Source organism: Pelophylax lessonae (genome assembly GCF_965119305.1).
Source record: "Pelophylax lessonae genome assembly, chromosome: 1".
Taxonomy (NCBI): domain Eukaryota; kingdom Metazoa; phylum Chordata; class Amphibia; order Anura; family Ranidae; genus Pelophylax; species Pelophylax lessonae.
Genome location: NC_138768.1, coordinates 332,477,531 through 332,492,204, shown reverse-complemented (window position 1 = coordinate 332,492,204; position 14,674 = coordinate 332,477,531). Strand labels below are relative to the sequence as shown.

Below are 14,674 nucleotides of genomic sequence, written 5' to 3'. Positions count from 1 at the left end.
AGCGACTATGCTGCTTCCAGATAAGATTTTAGACCTAGTTGTAAATTCTATATCTTGGAGGAAAATCGACTGAACTATTCAAATCCCTTGGGTTATGGGCTGGTACTTTCAAGTGATTGGACACTGGCAAGCTTTTGAGGACATGCCCCCTCAACAATTCAGAGAAGCCCAGGAGCAAAAGGGAGGGTGTCCTGTACTTTACACCATGATATGTAATTTACAGGTAAAACAAAATTCCTGTTATCCTAATCTTACAGTACAAGAGCGATGATGGAACAGGATGTCCCTTGCAAGGCCCTGTGGGTAGAACAAATAGGGAATCCATCTACCTGATAGAAGCTGTAACTTGGAGTTAGACTGATGGTTGTGATCGCAGCTGTGAAGCTACTTTGCAGGAGAGATGTCTAAGGGGAGTTCCCTGATGGGTTTTAAGATTTGTTTCTGCAGGGTTGAGAGAACCAGACTGAAGTCCTTTTTTTTATTTATTATTTTACCAAGGGAGGCGGGCTTAGAGGTTTTTGAAGCAAAATGGACAAAGTTGAAACCTGTATTTTCAGACTACTTTATCCCAGGTTCTGGTCAATTCTTGATTGTAGGAAGGGCAGAATGTCAAGCATGAGGGAAACTTTGGGATTGTGTTTATACCAGGTAAAGAAGGATCCTCCGGTAACAAATCGATCTTTCTGGAAGTGGCCTTTCTTGGTTTTAGCAATGTAGAAATAACAGACTCAGAGACCTCTCTGTCCCTCAAGACCTGGGCTTTAACAGCAATGCCATTAAAGTAGAACTATACCCTCTTATCCTTTACATTCAAGGGAATTATGAGAGCATCCAATGCCGGTGCTGGAGGATCCTTGGTCCTGGCCACATACAGAGGTAACCTGTTGAATCTGGAGGCCATGATATCCACATCTAGAGTGCCATACCAGGTTTAGGATGTTGAGATGAAAGGCACATTCTTCATGGTCCAGGCGGTGAGGGCTGAGGTAATATCTCTTCCAGTCATTCGCTCCTGAAATGTGGACAGCAGAGCTGGCTGGACAGTGTTCCTCCATCCATTAGATGATTTGGTAATTGATGTAGGCCACAGCTGTGGTGTTTTCAGATTGCACCCTGATTGGGTATCCCTGAAGAAGGGGGTACAGGGCCACCCATTATTGGTCTGAGTTCCAGGATGTTGATGGGGAGCTTGGCATCCTCTGGTAATCGTGTTCCTTGAATCGCGAGGATTGAAACACTACTCCTCTGCCTGAAACTTATGTCTGTTAGTATCACCTTCCTGTGATATGGCTGAAAAGACTTCCCCCATTGTCACAGCAGGGTTGGAGATCCACCAAGCTAGGGAATTTGTTGTTGGCTAGATAGGAGCCCTTTGCGTAGGGTGTAAGAAGCATTATACTTGTTCCATGCCAACAAGATGTTGTGTATGAGAGGTCCTGAATGAAATTGGGTGAATTGGACAGCCTTTAAGGAGGCTACCATGAAGCCCAGAACTCTCATGGAGAATCTCGGAGGGTTAGAGGTTTGTTTTCAAGTCCCGAGCGTTAGTTCTGAGAGAGAGACTTTTGCTTGGGCTGTTTGTAGAATTGAGCCCAAGTATTCTAGGCGAAAAGAAGGTTGGAGGTCAGATTTTTGAAAGATGATTACCCATTTAAAGCCTTAAGCATCTGAATTGATTTGTGTATATTTGCAGATAGCTGGAAGGGAAGATGAGCCCTGAAGAAGGTCATCTAAATAATAATAACTTGTGCTGTGGATGCCGAGTTCCTTTAAGGGCAAGAAGAGCTGCGAGTACTATTGTGAATACTTTAGGCGCAGAGGATAGGCAAAATGGTAGTGCAACAAACTGGAATTGGTTATAGCCTCATGCATTGTGTAGAAAGCGTTGAGTTGGATGAATAGCAACCTGCAGATAGGCATCTTTGATGTCTAAGGATACCAACCGTTCCTGTTGTCTCACTGTGGCAATAACTAACCTTGCGATTCCATGCAAAATTTGAATGTATTTGTTTAGGGATTTTAGGCTCCACTGGTTTTTGGTACCGTGAACAAATTTAAAAATAACTCTTTAAACCTACCCTGAAGAGGTATTGGAAAAACTATTCCCTGGGACAAGAGATGGTTCAGGGCTTTCTGCAAATATGACTGTCCTTGGGTAGATTTTGGGTTGCTTTGAAAGAAAAAAGCAGGGAGGTAATAGAGTTTTGAACTCTATTTTTTACCCCTTTGAAAGCACGGATTGAATCCACAAGTCTGGGATATCTGTGATCCAGAGATTGGCCTGCACTCTTAAGAGTGAGGGTGCCCCTTCATTGGAAAAGGGGCTTCTGAAAAGACTTGGAAGGCTTTGTGAGTCAAGTCTTGCCCCAAAAGGAAGAGCTGAACTTAGGCCTAGTTGAAGCCTGGGTAAGAGTGTTAGGTTAGAAGAAAGACCTTTCCTTCTATGACATTGATTAATTGAATTTGTCAAGTGCCCCACCAAAGAGACTTACTCCTTCAAAGGGCATACTTGTGAGAAGCTTCAGCTGACAGGCTTTGAGCCACAAGTTTCTGTGCATGTGAATGGAAAGCAGAGCCATTCTGGAGATTTGTCATAGGTTGTTCTATGGCAGGGGTCTTTAAACTATGGCCTTCCAGTTGTTCAAGAACTACATTTCCCATCATGCCTAGTCATGTCTGTGAATGTCAGAGTTTTACAATGCTTCATGGGATGTGTAGGGTTGTAGTTTGAGTATCCCTGTTCTAGGGCATCCACACAAAAGAACAATGCAGAAGGTAATTGCTATAATTGTGGTCCTTGAATACCGAGTTGTGGTGTTTGTTCATTGCTCTAGTCTAATTGGCTGTGGCTTGGCAGATAGTAATTGCAGCAACCTGGTTGTAAAGCTGGGACTGCGAGAGTAAGGCTTCATGTACACGGGACGTTTGAAATCCTCTCCTGAACGTTGGAACTTTTGACAGCTAGTTACCGACGGTTAAAAATGTCTGTTTTGCTGCATTTACATTCTGCTTTTATGCGCGTTTAGTGGCGTTTGCGTTTAAAAGCATTTTTACATTGTAAAATGGTCAGAAATGTATCCCCTTTCGAAAACACCTATAAACGATACGCTTCTAAATGTGAGTTACAGCGTTTAGAAGCATTTGGACGCTGTTACAAGCAATGCCAATAAACTTCCGTCTGAACGCATTTTTTTGCTTAAAAAAAAAAAATGCCACTAAACTCGGCTGCCTCTATATGATTATAAACGTCTCAGTGTACATGGACAGGTAAGATAACATAGGGGAGAGTTCAGGGGCTGCTGAAAAAAACACCCAACTGCTGCTAAACATCTGTTTATCAGCAGCAGTGTACATGAGGCCTAAAAGAGCGTTTAAAAGTGTTTCAAACTATCTATCAGCTAAATCTTTGAAGGAAGATTTTCTAGGTACAGTAAGATGTTTAAGACTGAGATGGCTGGGTCTACCTCTTGAAGAGACCACTTTTTGTGAACTCTTTTTGGTAATATCTTTTCTCAATTTACCTAATTGTCATGGATTGATAATATTTGTTCTTGAACAGGAAATGTCTTTAGTTTTAACAGGTCTCTGTACCCAGAGGGGCACGGTGAGACAGAGGTGATTTTGGTGCAAAAATACTGAGGCTTTTACACACAGCAGAAGTGAGCATACCAACATTGGCAAGCATAGAGCAAGAGGCTGTGGAGGCAGGGGGTAAGAATTCTGCAGCAGCCACCTCTAACACAGCCTCCGGGTCCTCTTCATTGTCTACTTCTTATAGGGCAGGCCTATCAGGATCCAACTCGGGTAGAGATTGTGGGGTTAAAGAAGGAGATGTTTTTGAGCCCTGGACAGTGATGGCTGTATTAAAGCCTTTAGTTGTGCAAGAAAATGTGACCTAGTTACAGACAAATCTGCCTTAGTCAGATAGGCTGCATGTTAGAGATAGAGCTAGAGTCTGATGCACAGCCTGATGTTTAATTAGGGTCCTCCAGTGAAAGGGAAGCATAATCACTAGGAGATTGAGTTTTGAACAGGAAGGGGCCGGTAAATATGTTCTTCCTTTAGTTAATGAACACAGTGAGTGATTGGTACAGATCGCTCCGGTTTCCATTCATAACTAAGAAATAATAAACTGTGTTTACTATACTTCATATTGTGAATGAACAGGAAGCTGGTCAGCACAGAGCACTTCCCATTCATTCACTGCCCATTGCAGCTGAGGCTGCAGAGAAAGGGTCTGGGCAATCTCTGTCTCAAAAGTGAGACATCAGGGGTTAGACCCCTGATGTTTTACCAAAGCCCCTACTGCGGCTCCTATAAAAAAATCATTAACAAAATAAAATAAAAAATTGTAAAAAAAAAAAAAAAAACAAAAAAGTAAAATGGTAAAAAACAAAAACAAAAAAGTAAAATGGTAAAAAAAAATAAAATAAACTACTGACACCGTCTTTTGCTTGCTCTGCAGATACCATCCACTGTCCTACTGACAGTGTCCATTTTGAAGGTAGTGTATGGTTACATTTTTACAGTGACATTCGTTTTTTTTTTTTTTTTATGTGTTTTCTACATTTTCCTTACTATATAGGCCTTGCTAGTTAATTGCTTAAAAAAAAGTGTGGTGGGGGGGGGGGGGGGTGCCAAACCCCAGTGATCATTGATCTCTTGCATGTTGTTCAGATAGATCATCGCCTCTCAAAGGAGGTTGTGTGGCCCGTGTGTGGTCTATGTAGAGTATAGAAGTTGCCAACATTGGTCTCAATACCATATCAGAAAAACCTACAAAGTTGGAAGCTTTAGTGAGAAAGAAGAACAGGGCAACCAATTTTCAGGTTTTTTTTTCCAACACTCTGTTGCATTTTAGCATATGTTGTAAAGCCATCCCAAAGAATAAAGATATCAACTTTAAGAATAAAATGTAACTTCCAATGTTACAAGAGACAGCATTTACATATGCACATGCATTTACAAGAAACATAAACAATTTATTCTGTAGAAACCATAAGAACAGATGCAGTTTTAAAAGTAAGAAGATGTTTTGCCCAAACTGAATGGAACGGTGTAAATGGTGGAGTCTTCAGTCCTGTTTATACTGTCTTCCAGGAGTGATGCGTATACGTCCATATGGCTCAGTCTGCTCCATACGGATAACCTTCTGTGTACAGAGCACTGTGAAATCCAATAAAATATAATAGTAGTAGTTTTAAAAAAGATAATAAAATAAGTAATTTAATTCTCTAGATTTAAATATTTTAATATTGAAAATCATATTTCAACATGAAGAGACCCATGACAGCCATTCCGCCTTTTTTTAATTTGAAGAGGTTTGGGCGGGAGCTATGAATTTTCTGAGCTGCACCACCTGCAGCTGAAACATGAAATTTATCACAAAGTGGAACTTATGGGCAATATAAACATTACACATATGATGCCGTTGGTCTGTAGCATTAACATAGTAGTTTTTGTTTTCTGAGTCTCCAGAAACCTAGTTTAATTACCTTTTGATCCTGCCAGTAAATCTGTTGGTTCTCAACTTTGTGTAACACACCAAACTGTCCAGCAAAAATGACCGTTAGAGGGGCTGGGGAAAAACCATTTAAGACTGGTGTGGGTGCTTACAATAGTTAGTTTTTTCCATAGGGGTTAAACCTTTTTTCCAGAAGAAAAAAAGATGTATTGCTGTAACAGTTTAAATAAAATATTACCTGAATAGCTCAGACCTATTCTAACCCCCAGGAAAAAAATTCAAGCTGGCTTGTTTGTAAAAACCTTTCTTCAGGTTTAAAACAATAAAAACATTGAAACCAAAAAAAAATAAATGAATTTAACTTGAGATGAGCTTTAATTTTTTGTCACTTAAAGTCCATTTAAAACCAAAAACTAATTAATGTATGCATGCTAGTGACAGACTGCAACTTGCATGTCATTTTTTTTTTTCCTGCTCAAAGTTCCACTGTAACTATTAAACAATATAGACCCTGTATTAGATATGTGTTTATAGGCTGTGCAATATGTGTTTATGCACAAAATGTAATATCCTATAGCAGCCAATCAGATTTCAGTTTACTGCCGTTGTGATGATTTCGGCTTGGTTTCAGACTTAAAGATTGCTGTTCACAAGCGCAAACCATCCAACTTGAAGGAGCTGGAGCAGTTTCGCAAGAAGGAATGGGCAAAAATCCCAGTGGTAAGATGTGGCAAGCTCCATAGAGACGTATCCAAAGCGACTTGGAGCTGTGATTGCTGCAAAAGGTGGCTCTACAAAGTATTGACTTTAGGGGGGTGAATAGTTATGCGCATTGACTTTTCCTGTTTTGTCCTATTTGTTGTTTGTTTCACAAAAAAAAAAAAAATCTTCAAAGTTGTGGGCATGTTCTGTAAATTAAATGATGCAAATCCTCAAACAATCCATGTTAATTCCAGTTTGTGAGGCAACAAAACATGAAAAATGCCAATACTTTTGCAAGGCACTGTATGTATAAGGTGTAAAATCATCAGCACGGGTAAATGTACATAATACATTTTCCTCCTTTGTATTGTGTGCATAGAAATGGTATAATTTCTGTCTTAGGTTAATGGTGATGTATTAGTGAAATTAAAGTAAATGTTAGCTACTCACCAAGACAGCTGGAAAAGAACCTGGAGACCAGCATGCGAGAAAAAGAATGGGGTGTAAGGTGAAGAAAATCAGACTGCCCATCGCTATCAATCTGAGAGTATAGCTTCCTATAGGATGAGAGAGCCGAATCAGCGTAAGACAAAAGACAAAGCAAGCCTTGAAAAATCGTAGTGTTTAGCTAAATTTGTCATTTTGTTAGCCCCGTTCACAACAGTGTGCTTTGTCATGCTGAAAGTTGCACCCTATTTGTGCCTTTGGAACCGTTCAAATTCGTGCGACTCTGACTTGCACTGATTTTGAAAAGGTTCCTGCACTATTTTTGGCTATTTCATCTGCAACCCGCATAGACGTCTGTGCATGAAGTGGCACAGATGTCGGCAAGCAGCACATAAAATCGCATTGACCGGCGGCTTTGAAATCTTGTTGAAGTAGTGCAAACTCAAAGCCTCATTCAGTGTGAATCAGGGCTAATGGCCTGAAAGATTAATGCGTTGTTAAATGCTTCTCTTAATTGACTGATTAATGTGGGATCCCAAGGCATCAAACAAGCTGATCTCCAGTGACTAAAAAAAACGTAGTTCAGCACTGTATACCTTTGTACGTCTTCCAGTAAAATCTCTTCAGTTTCAGGCATCTCCACAATAAGTTCTGGCATCTCCGAGACTATTGGTAGTGATCTATCTTCCTGAACAGACGGTACCCTATAATAATAGGAATAAACTCAATGTGGTAGATATTAATAAATACATTTTATTAGGGTTTGTACAAGTATAAGGTAAGTAATGTAGATAAGTATATATGCATACATACACACACTCCAACATTGGAATGTCAATAAAAGGTCCATGGAACACTTATGAAGCATTAAAGTATGGTATTCAAAGTGATAGAGTGGAAATAGGCATTGCTGAATAGGGAATCTGGTGTCATTTCAGTCCTTGGAGCTGTAACATATGCTAATCTACAATTGGAAACTGCTTTACATATCCAACAGAGTAGCATTAAAACTGGCCATACACTGATTCAGCCAGTTAGTTATTGAACCATCGGTGTGTGGCTGTCCCTGCTCAAAAGAAGTTGACTATTTGATTGACTTTTGTCGAAGTGACATGCTGTGATGTTGCAGCCACTGGGGTGAAGTGGGGTTGTGGGATTCCTTCCATCCACCTTGTTTGTGTGGATGGAGGAATCTGCTAGTTTATTTTTCTTCGTAGGAATAGCCTGTATGAGGCCCTAATTAGCTCCATTATGATAATTGACTGTATCTCCACTACCAAAAGGGAGAATGCAGAAGACCAGTAGGGAAAGCCATGGAGAAGTAAGATTAAAGGAGGGAATGGGGACACAAAAGTAGAAAGTATTTTATTTGACAGAAAGCTTTAAGCCACACACAAGAATAATTCACATCACAATACAGGCTTATTGATTAAAAAGATTAAAAAAAAGAGGCCTGACATGATCAGGCCTGAAGATGTTATGCTGAATAGTGATATTTCCAGAGAAGAAAAGTTGCTGTGAAAAATGACAACTAACATTCTGTGAATGATTACCCACAGCAGTTTTAAGTTGCTTAATAGTTAACCCATAAACTACTGTCTTGCTGCAAGCAATGCCCAGATTTATCCCAATACAGCTACTATGACCGCAGGCTATGCAGCTATAGAACACCGACATATATTGCTCAGAGGTATACAAAATAGAATTTCCTTCATATATTCATACTATATGGCTACCTATAGTCCTGTATGTTTACAAAAATCAAGTTTTCACATTTTTTATTTTTCCTGAAAGTGCAACCGCCAATATACAGTATAGCTGTACAGTGTTTAAAGAATAAGCTTAACATGGTTTTAAAGGCTAGGTTTTTTTTTTTTTTTTTTTAACCCTAATGCATTTTCTGCATTAATCCTTTCGCTGCTAGGCCCTGCGCTCCACTTTTAAACTCAGCTGGGTGGACCTTTTTTGCAATTTTTTTCCATTGCTTTTTTATTTTTCCCTTACAGCTTTCAAAGTTTGTAAAAGACCCCCCTCCCTCCCAAAACCATATATTTCTCTTTCGTTCATTGATGGACACAGCTTCAGATCTTCATAACCGTTGGGTTATACTGCCCCCTACAGGAGTAGGACACTAGGCAGAAAAAAAGTCTGGCTACGCCCATGGGCAGTCCCAGGGGGTATACTCCCTTTGACACCCTGTGCGCAGAGATGATAGCCACCAAAGGGGGTATACTCCCTCTCCCTGCTATAGACACTTTCTGCCTAGTCAGGCGTAAGGACCTAGTTCCTTAGTGGGATCTTTGGTCCTGGCAATTTTTTCTTTTTAAATAGAAATTTTCTTCTCCTGGATTTTTCTTCTAAGATCTACAATCAACTGCTGGACTGGGCAGTGGTCACCCCAGTCTGGGCAGCGAGCGCATGCAGACCTCAGCTCTGTGCTAGGACGGCCTCGCAAGGTCGTATACGACTGGGTCTTGGCCTGAGTTGCAGCATTCCTCCTGGCCGACAGCCCCCTATTTCAATGGAGAGGGGTTCTGTCTGGAGAAGTGCCCGCCTGGTTCCCGGGCTCTCCCCCTGGAGGGTTTTGGGGTAGAAGTGGGCCCCTCCTTGGGACGGTCGGACACCCTGGGTTCCCCTCCTTCCCATCATGTACCCTCCTTGTCATCCCCTGGGGCTAACTCCTGGATATGTTCACTTCCTGATCGCCACACATGGAGTGCAGATTATCCTGGTGGCTACAGGTGCCTGTTTCTGCTGGGTGGTGAGACTGGTGGGGTTCTCTCTCTCTCCCTCTGCTGAGGTTCGCTTGGTGCTTGTTCCTGGCGACCAGGTGGTGCTGCCAGCGCGTAGTGAGGATTGTCCCTTGCAGTGTTTTACACTTTTTGTGGGGTCTCCCTGGTGACTCGTGGAGACTTTGGAGCACACCTCCCTACCTGATCCAGGTCCCAGCCATCCATCGATGCACTGAGGGCGGTCCTGGAGTCCTTTGTGTCCCGGATGGAGGTGGTTTTCGGGCCATGGGCTAGCAAAATGTGACCCCCCCCCCCCCGCCCTCTCCTGCCTCATCTGTCTCATCAGATCCTGATTCTGATTCGGCCGCCGCGGACATGGGTCACCCTGCTGGGTCTGCAACCACATGCGAAATCCTCCGATAGTGAGGATGATTCCTACATGTCTGCGACCGCGCACCAAAAGGCGCTGGTGGACGCACTGATTGTATCAGTGCATAAGACCTTGATGATGGAGGATGCAGCTGCAGGTTCCCTTTGGCTCTCACAAGCTATCCAGAGCCGAAAAGGTGTTTCCTTTGACAGTTGTCGCTAAAGAGTAGAGACGACCAAAGCGTCCCTAAGCGCTTTACTAGGCATTACCCCTATGAGGAGTCCCTTCTTAAAAAGTGGACTGTTCCACCGGTGGTGGACCCTCCAGTTTCCAGATTGAACAAGGCAACCATGATTCCGGTTGAAGAGTCCCCGGCCATTAAGAATCTGGCTTGACCACAAGGTGGAGGCTGTGGACCGCAATATGTACACACTGGCTGGTTCGGCACTGAGGCCGGTATTCACCATTGCCCTGGTGTCACAAACTCTGATCGAGTGGGCTAAGCTTTTACGCTGTGACCTGGAGTGAGAACAGCTTCCACCTGCCTTTGCTGAGCTGGCGGACCAGCTGATCCAGGGGCTGCAGTTTATCTGTGATGACTCTTTTGATGTGGCTCGGCTCTCTGTTTTGGCAGTCGGGGGGGGGGGGGGAGTACCTTTCTTAGGCTACTAAGGGCAAGGAACTTAATCATAGACGTCGGCTCATAAGAAGTTTTTTTCGTCCCTCAGGGTCGACTGACAAGGGCTCAAAGCCTTTCAGGGCCTCCTCTGGAGGATGCTAACAAACCTGGTCTGGCAAGCCGAGAGTGGGCTTCCCCAGATCCGTAGACAAGGCTCCTTCAGCATGAAGGTGTGCCCTCACCCGTATCAGGGTTGGGGGGACGTCTTTTCTGGTTTCCAAGCCTGTGGACTTCCCTGGTGCAAGACAAGTGGGTCCACAAAGTCATTCGGACCGGCTACAAGATCGAGTTTCGCTCTTGTGCCCCAGCAAGGTTCTTTCCTTTTGAACTTGCGCCTGTCCCCAGATCGCTTACAGGGTCTCCTTGGGGCGGTACAAGACCTGTTACGTCAAGGGGTGGTTGAAAGCATAGGATCAGTAGAATACACAGAAGGTGCTTCTGATTTTTAAGACCCCTCAATATTTGAGCAAATGTTTATCAAATTACTATTGTCACAAAAATCCTTATTTGCACACACAAACAGCATAACTTACAAAATTCCTGCTGAATTCTTACTAAGGCCTCGTTCACATGGGGTGTAATAAAGCATTGGCCCATGGAGGGCTGTGTTTACCCCCATGGGGATGCACAGGTGTTCTGTGCATCCCAGTGTAGGCAGTCCTATTTATGTCAGTTGGGATGCAGCAGCTGCAAGGACAGATCTGACATCTGTGCGGGTGTAGGTGCATGTTCCCAAACACAGACAGTGTGAGTTCAGGGACATGCACCCACATAGATGTCAATTTGGGAGCAGTGGCTGTGTCCATACATCTGCTTTGTCCCAATTGAAATAAATGCAATGCATGCAGTTGCAGCTCACTTGTCAGTGCAAATGGGGTTAAACAGGTAGTGAGGAGGCGTCGACTTGCTTCCTCACCCCGTCAGTAGCCTCTGGAGCGTGATCTGAATGCGGATTGGGCTTCATAGGCAAGGGAGATTCAGACGCTAGGTGCATTTTTATTTTTAATATTTTTTACTTTTTATTTCTTGGGGGGGGGGGGGGCACTTTGGAGAGACATCAGGGATTATTAGGCTGTGGCTCCCATGCAAGAACCAGCGGGAAAGGCAGAGGAGGGAAGCCAGCAATTTCAAAGCCACAGCGGATCAGTGCTGGCAGGGGAGCTGCGGGGAAGGAAGAGGGCACTAGGTATTGCTCTGTGCAATACCTTTGCGCAGAGCAGGTAAGTATAAATGCTTATTATATTTTAAAAAAAGGAACCTCACAATATTGATATTTAGTTTAGCTGTTCTATTTCATTTAACCACTTGCCGACCGCCGCACGACTATTTACGGCGGTAGTCAGCCCCTCACAGGCAAAGCGACGTAGGTCTACGCCGCTAGCCTGTGAGGCTCTAAGGAGCGAGCGCGCGCCGCCGGAGGCGCGCTCCTGCTCGGTCACGGACCCCCCCCGCGCGGGTGTGTCTGGCGGACCCGATGTCCGCCAGGCACTCGCGATCATCCGTTACACCGGAAGAAAGGCAGGCGGCTAATGTAAACAAAGCCGCCTGTCATTCTTCCCTGTGTAAGAATGGAGATCACACGGTTGTACTATGTAGGACCGTTGATCTCTGTTCTTACACATCAAGCCACATCCAATCACAGTAAGAAACACGCCCCTAGGGACACACTTAACCCCTCCCCCTCAAAGTTAACCCCTTCACTGCCAGTGTCATTTTTACAGTAACAGTGCATATGTATTGCACTGATTACTGTAGTAATGTCACTGGTAACCCCAAAAGTGTCAAAAATGTCAGTCAAAGGTCCGATCTGTCCGCCGCAATGTCGCAGTCCCGCAAAAAAATTGCAGATTGCCGCCATTACTCGTTAAAAAAAAAAAACAACAAAAATTACAAAAATCTTTCCCTTCGTTAGTAAACGCAATAACTTTTGTGCAAACCAATCAAAATACGCTTTTTGCGATTTTGTTTTACCAAACATATGTAGCATAAAACAAATTGACCTAAAATGTTAAAAAAATTTGATTTTTACATTTTTTTGGGGGAATTTCATATAAAAAATGTAAAAAATATTGTTATTTTTCCAAAATTGTCGCTCTTTTTTTGTTTATAGCGCATGATCAAAAAATTGCACAGGTGATCAAATACCACCAAAAGAAAGCTCTGTTTGTGGGAAAAAAAGGACGTCAAATTCGTTTAGGTATAGCGTCGCACAACCGCGCAATTGTCCGTTAAAGTCACGCAGTGCCGAATCGCAAAATAGGGCCTGGTCAGGAAGGGGGTAAAATCTTGCGGGGCTTAAGTGGTTAAGGCTGGGTTCACACTAGTGTGAATTGGATGCGGATCTCCCCACATCCAATTTGTATGTCAGGAGTCTGTGACCAGCTCTCAATGGAGCCGATTCACACAGCTCTGGGACAGCTGTGGTGCGGTCTGCAGGAAATCCATGTGTGTCTTCTGGTCTATTTCAGGTCCAAATTCAGGCAAAAATTCAGACCTGAAACAGTGAACGGGACGCACCGGACTTCCTGCTCCGAGCCACTCCACAATCCCAGTGTGAACCCAGCCTAACTGTTCTTTTCCTGAGATAGTAGGACCACCCTATGCAGTGAAGTGTATTACTAATATGTCCAGTGCAACAATGATAGCTGGAGAAATTGTGTCAGAGTTTAAGAAGTCAAAGAGCCATGACACTAGAGAATGCAGTGAAAAATGGCCTGGAAGAAGCTTTAATATATTTACTAAATCATATTGTGTTTATTATCCATTTTGGACACTATCAAAAGGTCAAGCTTTCATTTGAGATCCTGGCATCGCCTTATTCTATAAATACCGCATATTATGTGACAATCACCGTTCATGTGTGTTTGACCAAGATTGGAAAAGCCTTTATTGCAAGCTCTTCTTTCTTTAAGAACCTATCTGTCTCCCTGTGGTCCTTGTGATTTGCTCTAACCCTCAGCTTGTAGGTTGTAAAATCTTTGTGAGCCATTGTTGGCGTTTACCCACTGAATCTTATGTTGTATGCCTAGCTTACCTTCCTTCTTCAGGAGTAAATATTATGGCTCTGGAGCGGTCATCTTCAGATACCTCAAGTGACACTTCTGTTAAAAAAAAAATAATAATAATATAACGTTTTTTTTTTTTTATTCCAGTCATGACCATGAGTAAACATACTGAATGTATGTACCCATTCAGCTAAATATTGCCCTAAAGGATTTTCCCAAAACATAGAATTATGATTAAATTTTGTTTTGTCGGCAGGTCTCAGTAGGAAAAGTAGTCCTTCAATCACGGACCTATAAATTTCTAAATGGAAACTGCAAGCACTTTCCACCCCAGCTTCCAATTCTCAGTTGTGGAATGCATGTGACATAAACAATTTCGCATTATACTTTCCACATTAGTTGGTACATCTACAGTACATGTTAAAACAGCTTGGCTTCCATACTCATAAAGATGGATTTAAAGGCCTGACTCACCTGAGGACAGCATGATGCTGACTCCAGAGTCAGTGATTGCACGCACCACCTAAGGAAAGAGACGTACAATCTTACATTACCTTGTTCCTTTCCACTTGTATGAGTGATTGACATTAGTCAAGAACATTTTTGTTCCTTTTTATTGAATGGTTTTCTGTTAAGAGTTCTGTCTCACCTCCAGTTCACTTAAGGTTTCTTCCTCCCTCTCCCACACATACTGCAGCGGCTCTAACACAGCACATCTACTCCACAGTGCGGTCAGCTCTGGGGCCATGAATTGCTCTAATACAACGAAAACAAGGAGCAATGCGTAAGAAGGACTTTAAAGTTAACCTGTCTGCCATTTTAAAACTTTCACAGAAAAATGAATGACAGTTCTTGTAGTGTTTCCTCCTCCTTGAGCCCTAATTCATACTGCCGCGGTTAAAAATCTGACATCCCGGCGCAACTTCATCGCAGCGTGCCTGCAACTTCTTTAAAAAAAAGTTGTGTTGAAGTCACACAAGAGTAGTGCAGGAACCTTTTTCTAAGTCTAAGTGATTTGAGTTGCACCAATTAGAACGGTATCATTGCCGTTAATGGGGCGCGATTTGTAATGTGACTTTGAACTCTCAAGTTACATGCCAAGTCGTGGCAGTGTGAACCAGGGCTAGTCCTCCACCAAGTGCTACAGAACTTTGTGATTAGACTTTGTGTTCACTGACCTGTGCAGCGATTTGTGTGTGGCTGCGCCTACGGCTAGGAAGCAAATCTGACTTCATCTATATGAAGGTGACCATACACTGTACAGTGTGATTGCAC

At 42.9% G+C, this 14,674-nt stretch overlaps 1 protein-coding gene across 1 annotated transcript in view; it reads right to left on the bottom strand.

Moving 5' to 3' along the window:
• Window positions 1–5,014: 5,014 nt before the first annotated feature.
• The window catches only part of REC8 (REC8 meiotic recombination protein), a 74,777-nt gene continuing 65,117 nt past the window's right edge, over window positions 5,015–14,674 (bottom strand). Inside the window, exons 14-19 of the mRNA XM_082243730.1 lie at window positions 14,049–14,155; window positions 13,874–13,922; window positions 13,429–13,495; window positions 7,210–7,317; window positions 6,617–6,723; window positions 5,015–5,166 (exon numbers count right to left, since the gene is read on the bottom strand). Of these exons, the coding sequence (XP_082099856.1) occupies window positions 5,075–5,166; window positions 6,617–6,723; window positions 7,210–7,317; window positions 13,429–13,495; window positions 13,874–13,922; window positions 14,049–14,155 (530 nt within the window). The 3' untranslated portion in view covers window positions 5,015–5,074. The remainder of the gene's footprint in view (window positions 5,167–6,616; window positions 6,724–7,209; window positions 7,318–13,428; window positions 13,496–13,873; window positions 13,923–14,048; window positions 14,156–14,674) is intronic.